The sequence below is a fragment of the Triturus cristatus genome, chromosome 4_2 (assembly GCF_964204655.1).
Source record: "Triturus cristatus chromosome 4_2, aTriCri1.1, whole genome shotgun sequence".
Classification (NCBI taxonomy): Eukaryota; Metazoa; Chordata; class Amphibia; order Caudata; family Salamandridae; genus Triturus; species Triturus cristatus.
The window spans coordinates 249859673-249874918 of record NC_140586.1 but is presented as its reverse complement, the minus strand read 5'-3'; the positions used below and the strand labels follow the sequence as shown (position 1 = coordinate 249874918).

The following is a 15246-nucleotide window of genomic DNA, read 5'->3' as shown; positions in this document are numbered from 1 at the left end:
GCAGATGTCAAAAACGAAAAATGTTTTTCTGGCTTTGCTTGTGTGCTGCACTATGCAGCATACAGCCAAAGTTGGAAACGTTTTTTAAAGTTTGTCTAGGCACAATATTTTGTGCTTGCAGGGTACCCTTCCAGTACAAAACGCATACTAGACACAATGCAGAAACCTGTGTGTGTATGTGGGGCTCGGCAGCTTAATTGTGCACCAGTGTCAGGTAGAGAGCAAGAAAGCGCCACATCTCAGTCCTGCTTTCTCTAACGCAACATAGTGCAGCAGCTTCAGTGGCCGTTCTGTGGTGTGTTAAAGTAAACAATACCCCCCCAATAGCATAGAAATATCGCTGCTCACATCTTTATCATTGGCTTCGTTTTCGGTTTGGCAATCTAGTGAAAAACCTGCATTTTTAGTGGATGTTCATTAGTGGTTATCTCTTTCTGTCTTAGCCGCATTCTGAATTCTGGGGCAGAGTAGGAAGTGAATCTACTAGTTTGAGAAGAGCAATCCAAAACCCGAGAGGCGAAGAGAGGAGAGGCAGAGATACAGGGGTTAAATGAGGTGTGAAGAGAGAAAAAGAAAGAAAAAAGCAAGAAAATAATATAAGGAATGGTATAAAATTACACGAGGAAAGGGTAGATAATGGTAAGCTGGAGAGAAACAGAACAAGCATTGCCAAAGACAATAGTTTTGTCTTTTATTTGGCAATGTATGCAAAGGTAGCTTGTTTGATTGCTTTTGCCTACGCTTAGAATAAAAGTAGCATAGAAGGTATACAGGGGATAAAGAACTGAAAGTGACAAACAACGTGATAATTGAGTGTACATTTCAGATGTAAAATAGTTCCTGATGCAATCCAATGAATGCACTTCCTGGAAGGCGGACTGATATACCAAATAACATGGCGTGAGACTGTGAAATGTTTTGCGTGGGAGCCAAAGAGCACGCAATGTGTATTTCAACAACTTGTAACACTAGATCTTGTTGGCAGCTGAACTGTCCCTTAAAAGGGACAGGAGGGAGATTAGGAAAGGACATTCACAAGCTTGACAATGTCTGAGACCACTAAAGGAAGATGGCCTGTGTTATTAAGGGGAGTCAAGAGGTCTCTGGAGAGATTTGAGTGGCATGGGGACTGGCATGGGGTCTCGGATTCCTCTGCATCCAAAAGAGATACCGATTAGTGCAGAAGATAGCCAGTTCATAAGGAACCGTCTTTACAGTCGGATCACCAGGGCCAGTTTCTATTTGAAGAGGAGCAGTTACTACACAACCATTTGTAAAAGTTTTTGGCTTACCTGCCTAGGGGTCGACCAAATTGCGCAATTTCGCCCAATGCTTCGTAAAGATTCTGGCTAGAGTATTCCTTGAGCGCTTGGTAATGCTGATGATGAGGAGGGTGCAGGATTTAAAATTGACTCAATTTCCTCAATCAAGTCGTCGATTTCTTTTAGAGCATTGCTATTGCTAGTGGATGTGATTGGTCTCTTTGAAAGTGAAGCCCCCATAGCAGATTCAGGTGCATTTCTTTTCCCCATTTTTTATAAGATAGAAACATAAATTAGTTGTCCAGCTCAGAATTAAATATGGAACCAGGAATACAACAGGCAAGAGGTCCACCAGAGATTGAGCACTACGATTTTGCACCAACAACATTGGTACAGTCCCACATATCTTTCCGATTGAGTTGTTATCAGAGGGGTGACCCAGCCCAGCCTCTTCTGGGTGATGACAGGTGAAGAAGGACCCGCTCTTGGTGCGGGGTAGTCCCGCACCATGGGAGGGCTGGAGCACCTTTGAGTGGCAGGCGGGGCAAGGGAGGGCAATTGACTGTGCCTCTCCTGGCACAGTTGGTGCTGGGTTAGGGAGTCCTCACTGGCCTGAGCTGTGGCAAGATTCTGTAAGTTTTCCCATGCCACAGAAGAGCTGGAGCACTTTTGAGCACTTAAAGCAGCAGGCGGGGCATGGCAGGGCAAGCGATGGCCATCGCTTAGCACAGTTGGTGGTGGGTTATGGAGTCCCCACTAGCCCCAAGCTGTGACAAGATTCCATAACTTTTCCTGTGCCGTGGAAGGGCTGGAGCACTTTTGAGTGCTTGGAGTGACAGGCGGGGTGTGGCAAGGCAAGCGACGGCACCTCTCCTGGCCAAATTGATGCTGGTTCATGGAGTCCTCACTGGCCCCCATCTGCAGAGATGTTCTGTAAGTAAATTATCAATGTCTTATAAGGTTTCTGTCTCATTATTGCAGTGTGCTCAGGTTCATAAGCTTTTAGTAGTTGTGGTACTCTATATAGTTGTGAAATTATACAAATTTAGATCATGCCAACTTGCTATACATCCAGTTTTACAGTTCCTGTGAGATATTTTCTGATCGAACCAAGGATCCTGCAAATGAAAATCATGGTGTTTATGCGAGATCACACTTGCTTAAACATTACACACCCTCATAGCACAAGGCTGTCACACATAGAAAAAAACATGGCTCATGAGCCATTGGAAGGCCAACCATGTCAGCTGCAGGTTGTGTGTCCATAAGGGTGTTTCTGACAGCATAGCTGGCTGTGGCTGTACCATGGGAAACACTTTCAGCACCTCTGAGTGAGGCAAGGGAACCTTTTAGGATTAAGAGGAATATTCCCAGGAGGAATTTACTACTACCCGGCACGAACAAGCCATTTTATTGAATCAATTAATGTGTGTTCCCTCAACAGGATTTGTCCTTCCAATTTAGCAGAAAAGACTTTCTCTATATCTACTGGTTTAATGGACAATTTAAGAGACATAAATCCATGTATCACACAAGTGGTGGGTCCTTCATGCGTAACATCCTTTTCGCCCCACCATATAAATATTTAGGTGATCTGATTTTGTTTGAAGCTTTTTTCACACAGTGCCAGTTACATCATATCTCTCGAATGACACAGTGAAGGTGATCGATCCTATCTAACCAACAGATGCAAATGCTTCTGCCACCCTTTAAATTCTGGCGCATAGCCCATGGCCGTCAAATTCTGACCTTCAATCTCTTCTATAGAAAGTGCCAGATTACACCGGCTATCATACTAGTTTACTGCCTCTAAAACCAGTCAATAAGGAATTAGTGTCCCAAATTATTAGTTTTCAGCAATTTGTATCTAAGGTTTCATCAAAAGATAAAGCTACTGCTGCTGGAGATTTTTACCAAGTGCTGAGAGACTAATTGAAGGACATTCTAGCCCTGATGGTTAATTGACCCACTATGACTAAAGAATTATTTGATTTGACCTTCAAATTGAATCATAGCCGAGACACCGCAGCCTGCAAAAATGTAAATACAGATATAGCTCTGTGTGCAGAGGAACCAATTCAGATTGGTAACAAACGCAAACCTCTCACGGTGGAAGAAAAGGATCAACGTGATAAGACAGGACTATCTATACTCCTGAAATGAGGATGATTATGTAAGTTAAGCATATCATTAAAAGAACAGTGTGCTCACAAAACAGCTCATTTCATACGGTTGTTACAAACAGCACCGAGTAGTACCCTTGTGAGATTTCAGGGTGCTTCATGGACCAGAACTTTCAGAAGCTTCTTCACCTTCCAAATGTTGGAGGAAGAATACCATAAAAGGACAGTTGGTACCCCTCTAATTTTCGGTGATATCCATCTTGAAAGAAAACCACTGCTTAAGGTGATGTAAAATGGACACCTGAATCTTTACCATTTGGTATTATCAGTGCTTAGCTGTTTCTGTAGTCCTAGGGATGAGACAACATGGTTAAGTCTTCGTAACCCCCAGATAGAGTGCCTGTGACCACAGATATGGTTTTTTTCAGATACATCAGACTCATTGCCACCCTCAGCCAGAGACCATGAAGTAACTTAGATTACCTTGTTTTGCACTTCAGGCACAACTAAGCAAGCCAGAATCATTGGAAGAATTGAAAAGGGTCAATATTCACCTACTACCTGTTGCATATAAAGACTTACTATGTTTTCAGAAAGAAGGGACCTGATTGTGTTTCACCCCATCTGGAAAATGTTTAATTTATTGACTTAGTCCAGAAGTCAAGAATCGACCCTTTAATCATGAAGGAAGAGAAAGATTTGCAGCAGTATTTGGAGGACTATCTGGAAAATGATTCATTCAATAATCAACTTTGCCAGCAGGAGAATATTGCCCTTATATAGACTACCACAAATTGAATGCAATAACCTTCCATGACCTTTCTGATCAGTTTAGAAATGCCAAGATTGTCTCAATAACAAACACGAGGGGACAAGAACACCCACAACATGATTTAACTGAACTACACTACCCAGAAGTCCTGTACTTCAACCTCACACACGTCATCAAACAACCCAGCATCCCTTACTCTAATCATAGAGAACACACGTAATGGGATAGAACAACCCATTAACGAGAGGGAAATGCCCTACTTAAGAGATACGGCAGTCGCACAAACATCTCCGACGGCAGACGATGTGTTCTACGAGGTGTAACGGCGGTGCAGTGTCCTTGACGAAGTAAGTTGGATGAGGGCTTCGCTCACCAGGTAGGATGAGACATAACGGGATTAGACACTCTGCATGCAGCGTAGACATAGATGCATGTCCTGATTGCGAGAGACTACACACTGCTCTGCTTTTATTTTGCCCACAGGAGAGTAATGAGCTTGAGGGGGACTCAAGCAGACTAATGTTTCCTCTCTATATCTGCGGTTCTGAGGCAGCTGTTTCTTCAGTAAATAACGCACCTAGGAGGGACTTGATACAGAGCATTAAGGGATATTACAATTCTGTATTTTTTACAGTAGATTAACATGCAGGTTAAACATTGTTAAGCATGTGTCGTGGGCTAAGTGCGATGAGATAAAGACAGAGTACAAGTAAAGTATCACCATGTATGTTGGAGTATGAGATGTTACACGTATAATAATCACGGCGAAAAGAGTTCCCAGTGGCAGTTGGTGGTGCTGAACGAACACTATATTTTTGTATTTAGTGTTTGACTACAGGACAGCACCCGAACACATGAGAACTGCATGATGCTAGTAGGCATCAATCAGTAGGTGAGCATCACCATGATTTCTCTGGATTAAGTAAATATTTTTTAAAAAACCCTCCCCAATCAATAAGCCTAAAAACAGCACGCTAAATAAAGGGCCTTGGACAACATAGACTGCTAGGATTGGTGGCAAACACAATTGTATAGTCACGGTCTTTTCACTTACAGACAACATCTCCTTGATTGTGATCACGTCGTGTGGTGACTAAATTCCAGTGTAATGGCAAATGTTTTTTAAAATGGATTGAGTAGTGAAGTCCACTAAGCCCTAATTAATGAGCACATAGTCAGGTGGTGCACCAACACTCCAACCGTAGTTCAGTGAATATGAGCACGAGATGGGCTATAGACAGTATCATTAATGTACATAAAGGAAATATATTACATTGTCTCTCCCATTTCCCATAGAAAATCTACTGAAGTTGGAGCTAATATACGGACAGGTGAGTGCATTAGGCCTCACGTTTTGGGTTGCATGTAGCACATGCACTGTTACACGGCAGGGACCTTAAAAATAAGGCACAGAAACATAACGCCCTGACGAAGGCCCTTAGACCCGACCGGGCTACCCATATGGGCCGAAACATGTTGGCATACAATTGAGGGTACATTTGAACAGAATTAAGTTCAAAACCACCCCAAGATAAAGTTTTTATTGATACCATGAGTACCCTTGAATAAAGGACTCAGGAGGGGTATACTCATAGGTATTTTTAACTCAATCTGGTTCCCTGCTTGACCAGTCACTCATTTATCTAAGCACTCCCATTACATCTTTGGTTGAGTCCGCCCAGAGAGTGCCATCTTCTCTGGGTGTGGAGTTTTGCCTATGATGAAGCATGTCACTATTATGTGAGTGAGGCTTTTACTTCAATATCTTTGATATTCCACCTGATAAGTAGGTAGCTGAATAATACCCTAATACATCCTTAGATCGGGTTATTCTACCAGTCTAACAGTAGTTGCTGATTGTGAAAAAAAAAAAAAAGATTGTCTCAATACCTGATCTCAGCCGAGACAACAATTTGATAAGAATCACAGAGGTGGCTGAGCCGAAGACGGCATTCAATGCTAGTTACAGACATTTCAAATGTCTTGTAAAGCCTTTTGGGTTATGCAATGCTCCTACTGCTTTCCAGTACTTCATCAGTGACATCTTTTTATGACCTATTGGAAACATACATAGTCCTATACATAGTTGCTACCCTAATGTGCTGAGACAGCACTTTCTATGCAAAAGCTGGCAAGTGTGTGTTTGAAGTTATACATATAACCTTTCTGGGTTTTCACATCTCTGGAGAAGGGATTAGGATTGGCATGTTAAAAGTAGCAGCACTTCAAGAATGGCTGTGCCTGCCTCCCTCAAACGTGCAATGATTTTAAGGGCTCCCCATTTATGTCAATTCATTTAAAAAGTTTCTCCTATCGCCTTGTTACAAAGCTGCCAAGAATAGGAGAGTCCTTTAACTGTAAATGGGAACATGCAAACATTTACAAACTTCAAAGAATGCCTTAACTTTAACCATTAGACTGAGACATCCTGTTGCCCTTTGCTGTAAAAACAGATGCTGTTCTTATGCTATTGGGAGCCATTTTGTTTTAGAGAAGTTCAAAAATAGATGCTGTTCTCCCATTGGCCTATTTTTCAAGAATGCTAATGGTTACAGAACACAACTACACAATCTAAGATTGAAAACTGATAGCAATAAAGGAGGTGGAGGCACTATTTAGAATTAGCCATTCATCTGGAGATGTGATGGATGGCGCAAAAGAATCTACTGTATCACAAGTCCATGGAATATGTGAATGCCTGGCTTGTACGATGGACTGTTTACTTTTCCCTGTTTAATTATATGCTCCATTATCAGCATGCAAATCGGCATGATAAAGCAGTCACCTTGCTGCTTCAGAGAAAGAGAAATGTACCGGCTCCACCACCTACTTGCATGCTCGGAGCCACATATGAAGACAAGATCTATGTTCCAACCTTTTGGGGCAAGCCCACTGACATATAGGTGTGGGACAATTAATTCACTCAGAACCCAAATTAAGTAAACTAGAGAATGAGTTATTAATTAGGGGACACTTCCTGAACTTACCTGAAAAAGACAGCCAACAACAGACACTACTGAAGTGCCATGACCATGATTGGCTCGTGGGAGCACATCCCAGAAGAAGGATGATCGAATTACTGAAATGTATGGTGAATTAATCTACAGATACCTGTAAGTAACAACATTCAGCAATGCATCATACGTTTCCAAGCCAGATGTAATCATACAAGGCCTGTTAGTCATTTACATCCATAGACAACCCCACAAAGAACCATGGACAATAGACTCTATGGATTTTATAGTCAAACTACCACATTTAGACATGTTTACTACTGTGTTAGTGGTACTGGATTATTTAATAAAACTTAGAAAGTTGATTTCCTTAAAGAAACTCTGAGCATCCTTAAATTTATTAGGAATATTTTTGGATCAAATCTCGTCTCAATGATTTTCCTAAAAAGGATCATCACAAAGGGGAACATAATTCACAACTACATTCTAGACAAGGTTGATGAAAAGTTTTGAAATCATAAACTTTAAGTCCATGTGTTATATACCACAAAATGATGGCCAGCGAGAGTCCAAATCGGTTGATCAAATAAAATCTTCAATGTTTCCTTAAGAATCATCTGACCAAGTGAAGTAAGTGAATGATATTTGCAGAATTTTCCAATAATAACTCATTATATTGCTGAGTGGTTACATCTTGCTTCTGTGGTACGTTGTGTCTGTGCAAATTACCTTCAAGTAATCTCCTCCTTTATTGTACCCCATTGTAAAATCTCAGCAATCAAGTCCTTTAATCAGACCGCATATCTACACCTACTTATTGCTAAGGCAGAGCATAAGTAATTTGCAGATTCCAATAGAAGATACTTTAGCTTAGGAGACATGGTGTGATTATATCCTAGGTACTTGTCCATTCCTAGATCCCAACCTAAATTTAAAACAAACTTTCAACCATTCACCGTGCTCAGTCTAAGGGGGCTCTCTGCTTTTGTGTTTATAGTTTCCTATCTTCAGGAAAAGGCACCATGTTTTCAGAGTTAAACAAGCCAAAACTTCTTGAGTTTTCCCTTCTCCATCGGTATTGTTGGCTGGCTTCCCTCAAAATGAAGTAGGATTGGTTCTGAGCTCCTCATGGGCAGTTGCAATATTTGATTGCTTTGAAGGGGTTACTTCTTCTGAAAGCTCCTTGGTAGAACTGTGGGGTTTCCTGAAATATTTCCTCTCTGATACTAAGCGGGAATAGATCCATCAGGTCCTCCTAGCTCTTCACCAGGCCACATATACAAGAGTACCTGATTTGTAAAAGTGTTTGAAACTTTGAGCATCATGTTAGCAAACATGCATTGCTGCATGGACTCAGACAGTGATCCAATCCACCAAAAACTGTTTCGCGTCATAGGTTTTGCAAGATCATTTATGTAGAGATGGTGTTGGAAACCTTCTGTGGTTGTGTCACATTGGATTTCTCTCATACATCATTGGCCTGCTTAGTCTTTTACCCAGTCCTTTGAAAATCATGAGTCTAAAATGATAGTGTCAAGCAGCAGTGGCATGGTCATTTCATAGCTCAACTCTGAAAGTATCACAGATAGTAAACCATACATAGAGATTAGCTATACTTTTCTTCCATGTGCAAGCTACACTGAATTATAATTGAGCATTGTTCCTCTTGCTAATGGTATAAAGCACCTGATATTTGTTCATTGGATCTCAAGCCATCATTTTGTTTGCACATATACTGCTTTGTAACTACCCTGAGTCTGTGCTACGACTGATGTGATTATTAATTGTAGCACAAAACCAACCAGAATTCATAGGGAGTTGCAAGAATTCCTGCCTCAGTAATATGAATCTCTCCTCAAATGACTCCAAACGCAGGGATTGGGGTCTGTGAGGGCTATCTGACTTCTATCTGCATTCATTGATGCCTTAAAAGGAATTGCCATTCAGTGAATGACATTGGATGGAGCAAGCAGCGGTCCCTTGGACCAGAATCTCCTCTCATGATGCTAAACGCACATGTTCTCAAGGTAAAAGCTTTTCCTTCAGGGTGTGGGGTTCCACTTTATAAATAGGATACCATCCCTTTTAGGGAATTGGTATCAGGTCACCCGGTTGTTAGGAGGAGGGTGTCACTCTTTTCATACACTCCTACCACTTTCCAAACAGCCCAAAGGTCAATTTGTGAGTATGATAATCACAAAGGAAGTTTGCGAGTTGGAAAGATGAACCGTTTCCTTTGTTAATCGCAACTTGCTTTTTGCAGTCACACAGCATGTGATTTTGTGAATTTCAGTTTTTGCAACCGTAAACAGCTTGATACATTTTGACCTTAGCTCTATTGAATTCATGTGTCTTGTTAAAAATGTATCAACATAGTGTCTCATTTTCTGTTTCTGCAAGATGTTTTTATGGACTATGTCTAAATATATATATAGTACTGTGGAAGTGTGTCTTCTCTATAGTCAAAGTCCTCATTGTCTTAATGCACTAATCCTTGCTATTGTGCCTCTAGGTCTACCTGCTGGTAAAGAGCTGCTGGGAGGAGGATCCTGAGAGGAGGCCAGACTTCAAAAAGATTGAGAATACTCTGGCCAAAATATTCAGGTGAAGGAACCTGAAGGTGTGATAGAAATCCAGTGGGGACGAGGAGATGAGAAAATATGCTCATGAAAAAGCCACTGGTGCATAAATAGTAATTTGATAGATCACTAGTGTTCATATTTAACAAATGTTTATTCAAATTTGTGCAGCATTTTTTATTTAATTGAGGTCATAATGTGGTTCGTCATTCTTGTACTGTAGCAGTATAGCCTGCTGCAAAGGTTATGCCAGTCGCTAAAGGCCCTCTACTTCAGTTACATGCCCGAGCCACAGTGAAGTCCTATAATGAAGGAAAGGGCCTTTAACAACTGGTGTAGCCTGAGACATTAAGAGCAATAATGCTATTAGAACTTTCCACCCACTGGTGGTAGAATGTTCTAAAATAAACAGGGAGAAACAGAGAGACAACATTTGAATGTTTGAGCAGAATACATATACCAGCCATAATTAGTCTTTTGTCACTCAATGGTCTTCAATGGAGCACCCCTCAAGATTGCAATGTTTTAATTCATATTTCACAAACAGACATTTTTATGGTGTAACGATCATCTGGATATTTTTAACGATGCAGCAGAAAAGTGTGGCACAGGGATCCCTTGTGACAGGAATGTCGGTTCTCTAAATTATTTTCCCCCATTGTTAACAACCTGGGTACATATACTAGTCGTTGGTGGTAGGAATGCTACGCCTCCCATACAGACATCATTGTTTGTGTCGAGGCAGAGGTGGTGCTACAACTTTTATGGCAGACAAACCCTTGTAAGTGGCTGATTACAAATGCCCTGGATTAGGGAATCTATATTTCCAGCACCTGATGAAATCTGAGGCCAGATTTATTAAGGCCTTGAGCTGCCCTTGCATCACGCAAGCGAGTGCAAGGCAACACTAGCTCTTAAATCAGATTTACTATGCCACGCAGAGCCACCTTGCGTGATTCTGCATGGTATTGTAAATCTGGTGTAACGCAAGGCTGCACAAGTCACTGCCTTGCGTTACTCTGCGCTGGGAAGGTTGTCCATGGGTGGAGCGTGGGTGTTGCCATGCATCCATCCTTGTATTACTAACATTAGTAAACCTAGGAATGGGTAAAAGTTCTACGCCTTCCCAAGTTAGGTGTAACAAGGAGAAATATCTTCATTTCGCCTCAAAATTACGTCTTTCTACGTGTGTTGCATTCTGCAGCACACGTAGAGAGGAAAATACCTCATAGGATTGTCTTTGATACAGCACATTACTGCCCTCTCCGAGTTATCTTGCTGCGTTGCATCAAATCTTTGTAAATCTACCCCCAGAAATTCTGGGATTCGTATGTATGTTAGATGTGAAATAGCACCAAATTACAAGATTCCCAGATAGCATGCTTTGTAAACCACAGCTATAGCCGGCCATAGACTTAAATGCCTTATTTACGCATCTCATTAGTAAGCTATCGGGACCATCACTGTGGGCAGCTGTGCGAGTAATCAGGAGCAAATTCATGCCCACTCTATCATATAGCAAAAAAAAACCCACAATTGATGTACGAAATGCAGAACAAATCAAAACATTCACCCCCAGTCAAGAGATCTGGGTTAAATCCATCATTCTTTTGCTCACCATGCCACCCCAGTTTAGACCTGGCCATATGCAAATCAGTCTTGACCCTATCATATAGCCAGACAATTTTTTATTGGAAATGTTAAAAATGGCTGGATTCGACTTAATGCCATTCCTATAAACTTCTTTTTAGGCTACCAGATAGCAGTCACATGCACAAATTCACCAGGAATTTAATCTCCACAAGCAATCACTCATTCACCATGCAGCTTGTTCAAAATTACAAGTGGTCTCAGAAGGGTCATCAAAACATCTATTGTGGCTTACCATCACTGACCCAGTGAATACATACCTTCGGGCCCAATATCTGGAAACTTCCTTAAAAACTCTACAGTATTAAGCCATATGGTCTATTCGACTGCCAACACAACAAAGAAGCTGGCAGTAAAATAAGTAAAATTAATACCATATGCAGAAAACAGTTCAGCTTTTTCAAAAAAAGAAACAGTTAGATGGTCGCAAGCACCTATGAAATAGATACAAGGCAAACGTACTTGGATTTGTGAACTAGCATAGAGAAGAAGCAGAGGTTTATTAGAGCAAGACTCTGCTTTCTACCAATAAGGGACTTCCTCTATGGCCGCTCAAGAGGTGAAACAGAAAACTGACGGGGATGTTTCACAGCACTTCAGATAGAGCCATACCCCACATAACATGCATTTGTACAGAACTGACAGTCCCGAGGAGAAGACTACCAATAGCGGCCGCCTTCCTCCAATAAAAGATCAGGAACGGAGCCGCGGGTGTGAAAGCATGCCTCAGTGGTGTTGACCCCAACTAACGGGCTGTTTTCAGGGCCGGACTGACCGTAACTGGCACCAGGCGTTTCCCCGGTGGGCCGCTAGGGTGGGGGGCGATTTTGGGCCCCTGGGGGCCGAGTTAGTTACAGGGCCGTCTTTGTAGCATAGCTCCCAGAGGGGGCGGCCAAGCTCTTTGCCAGGGCCAGTTTTGGTTCCCAGTCCGGCCCTGTTTTCAACATTCCTGGCCCCTGTATCCGCACCACACGCTAGTCTCAATTCGTAGTGTTCCTGCGCAACCAACCCCAACCCCAGCCATTGTCTGGTGCCTCTGTGCTCCAGATCCAAGTTTTTAGTTTCTGAAATGGGTGTGTGCCAGGTCATGAAGTCCAGTAGTCAACAGTAGTGGAAAAACAGTTATTTATTACAAAAACATAAATTAACAGCACGAAAACATCAGCCATGGCGTTCCAGTCCCAACGGGGAACTTCATCAGGGCAACTTGTGGATCCAATTAACTGCATATGGTCCGGGAACTCCCCAATACAATTCCATATTCCGAAAGTCCGTATTCAGAAACCTGTTGGATAAATGGTGACAATGGTCAAGCGTCCGTATAGTCCCAAACGTCATCTGGTACCTTCGTAGGAAAGAAAAGAAAGGTTACGACCACACGAACATCTGTTACGGTCTCATTAGGCAGGATTTATCATTACTGTAAGCATCACGGTTTGTATCAGCTTGATACCCCTGCACCTTCACTTCCCCCACTCTGCGCAGTAACAGCTGGAGACCAAGCAAGGGAACTACGCCATAGCAGGCTTCCCGCACGTGTTGGAGGCAATTGACTGCACACATGTACTACTTGTGCCCCCTGCTGACACTGCATACAATCACCGCAACAGAAACCACACACATTCCAATAAATGAGCAGGCAAAAGTAGACCACCGGGGCCTGTTCACCAATGTCGTCGCAAACTTCCCAGGCAGTGTGCATGATTCATATGTCTTCCGCAAGCACCCCAGCCCTGGTCCCCAGACCGGTCCGCCGCCCAGCGATGACTGCCCAACCCTGAGCACCCAGTCCTCAATGCTCACCTGCCGCCACCGGCGTGTGTCCAAGAGGGCCCACCACGTGCCGGTGCAACCTCCTCAGCCGATCGCTGGAATCCACGACACAGGCCCCCAGCGCACCCTGCTGCACAGCACCGACGAGTCATGTCTGTGCAGCCTGCTGCCTTCGGCGAACACGTGGTCCAGCTGAACTCACAATTCATATTGGATCTTAATTGGCAGGATGGCGTATAGAGGCCTAAGCATCATCGCAGGCTGCACACCCGCTCAGCTCTGGTGCCACTAACTCTGTGCACCGCAATTTACCGTCTCGTGGCGGTAGGCCCGTGCCGGCCAGTGCCCCGGCTGCCACCAACTCTGTTCACCGCAAGTCATGGGCCCTTTATGATTGAGTGGCGTGGTGCGGACGCCGTCATGTCACCTCCGGCAGTGGGGAATGTGATGTGGTAGGGCCCTAGGCCCTCACGCATAAATAATGACCACACGGACACTCTCCGATAGATAAGAAGAGTTCAGTTCACAGTCTGATAGCTGTGTCATAGGTGACCAAACAGAATATGGCAGTCCATGTCGAGGTCCAAGGTGAGTGTCGCAGAGTGCATCGGGGGACAGTGGACGGGTAATGATGCAGAGGACAGAACCAAGAGAAACAGCCATATGTCGGAGATGAATGCTACTGCTTCCTTCTTACCAGTACAGCAGGATCATCCGCATCTTCGTCCTCTGATGTTTCATGTGCCTCACATGTGGGTGGTGGTGTTCTGTCTCCAGCACTGTGTGGCACTGACACATCAGGGGTGGAGATGTGGATGTCGAAGCAGCAGCAGCATTCATCTGCGCAATGCCTTGTGAAAGAAATGCCATGATGAGGGTCTGCAGGGCATGGTAGATCCCAGCTACATCACGCTGGTGTGCAGCCGTGGCAGCCATTCTTTCCGCCTGCACCCGCTCCATGTTCTCCATGGTCCTCCGCATGTGTCCCACCTCCCGGATGACACCGCTGGAGCCACTATGACTAGACAGTTGTCCTTGTCTCTGAGTCAGGACTCCAGTATTGTTATCCATGGATCATTGGAGAGCATGGAGCGGACTGTGGGTGTCTGTTAGGGACTGTAAGTGGCCCCTGATGGGACTTAGACACCCACATATGGCATCTAGTTTGGCTGCCATGTGGTCGAACCCCACCCGCACCTGATCAGCCATCTACTCCTGGCACCCTAACACACGTCGTTGGAAGGCCATGTGTTGTTAGTGCGGGTCCTGGGAAACAGCCGTGGTGGTTGGTGCTTCCTGCTGTGTGGTCTGTGCAGGGGGTGAGGTCTCCTCGATGCAGCTGGGCTGCCCTGATCCTCGGGGTGGGGTGCTGAGGGTGTCCATGAGCTGTTGGAGGGCGTTGGTGTCAAAGGTGGGGAGGTCCTCTTCATCATCAGTGAAGAGTTGTTGGGTCTGCTCTGCAGGAGGTGTTGTTTGTCCCTCTGCAATGTGAAGGGGAGATGCAGTTTAACATTGTTCACATGTATGTGGACGCATTGTACAAGTTTACATACAGACTGCATGACAATGTCCATTGTGATTGTTTGGGAGGAGCTGCCTATTTGATGCGGGACAGTGGACATTTCGACAACATCACGGATGTGTGTTTGTACTTGTACATCATCATCTCACCTTTCCCTGCTATGCCAGATATGATTGGCCAGTTTTTACACACAAGCGGCAGCAGTTGTGTCCTCTGTTCTGTTGTGAACGTGTTGCAGTTTGTTCCACATTGTTGTCAATGTTGATGTGATCTGCTTCTTATGTGTGTGTGCTGCATTGTGGGAGAGTCACCCCTGCAGCTCTGATTTTGCTGGCCCTTATCCCTTTCAGGTGGTGTGCCTTTCAATTCTTTGCTTATACAGTGCTGAGATGTTGTAAACTTAGGTAAATTGGGCTCTTGGTGGAAGTTTGGACTCTTGGGCATGGTTTGTCCGCTGATGTCTTGTTGATGTCAGGGGTTGTTTCTGCACGTGGATGTGTCAGAGTGTGACCTGCTCCTTTACGGATGTGGTCCACACTCAGCCACCTCAGTGTTGTGGCTTGCACCATGTCATGATAATGGGACTGCAGCCATGCTAATCGTCATGCAGT

At 43.8% G+C, this 15246-nt stretch overlaps 1 protein-coding gene across 2 annotated transcripts in view; it reads left to right on the top strand.

Annotated features, from left to right (window-relative positions):
* Nucleotides 1-15246, top strand: part of GUCY2C (guanylate cyclase 2C) — a 489600-nt gene that overhangs the window by 347978 nt on the left and 126376 nt on the right. For both annotated transcript variants that reach the window (XM_085601431.1, XM_085601430.1), the window contains one exon: nt 9624-9715. In XM_085601431.1, the coding sequence (XP_085457557.1) occupies nt 9624-9715 (92 nt within the window). The remainder of the gene's footprint in view (nt 1-9623; nt 9716-15246) is intronic.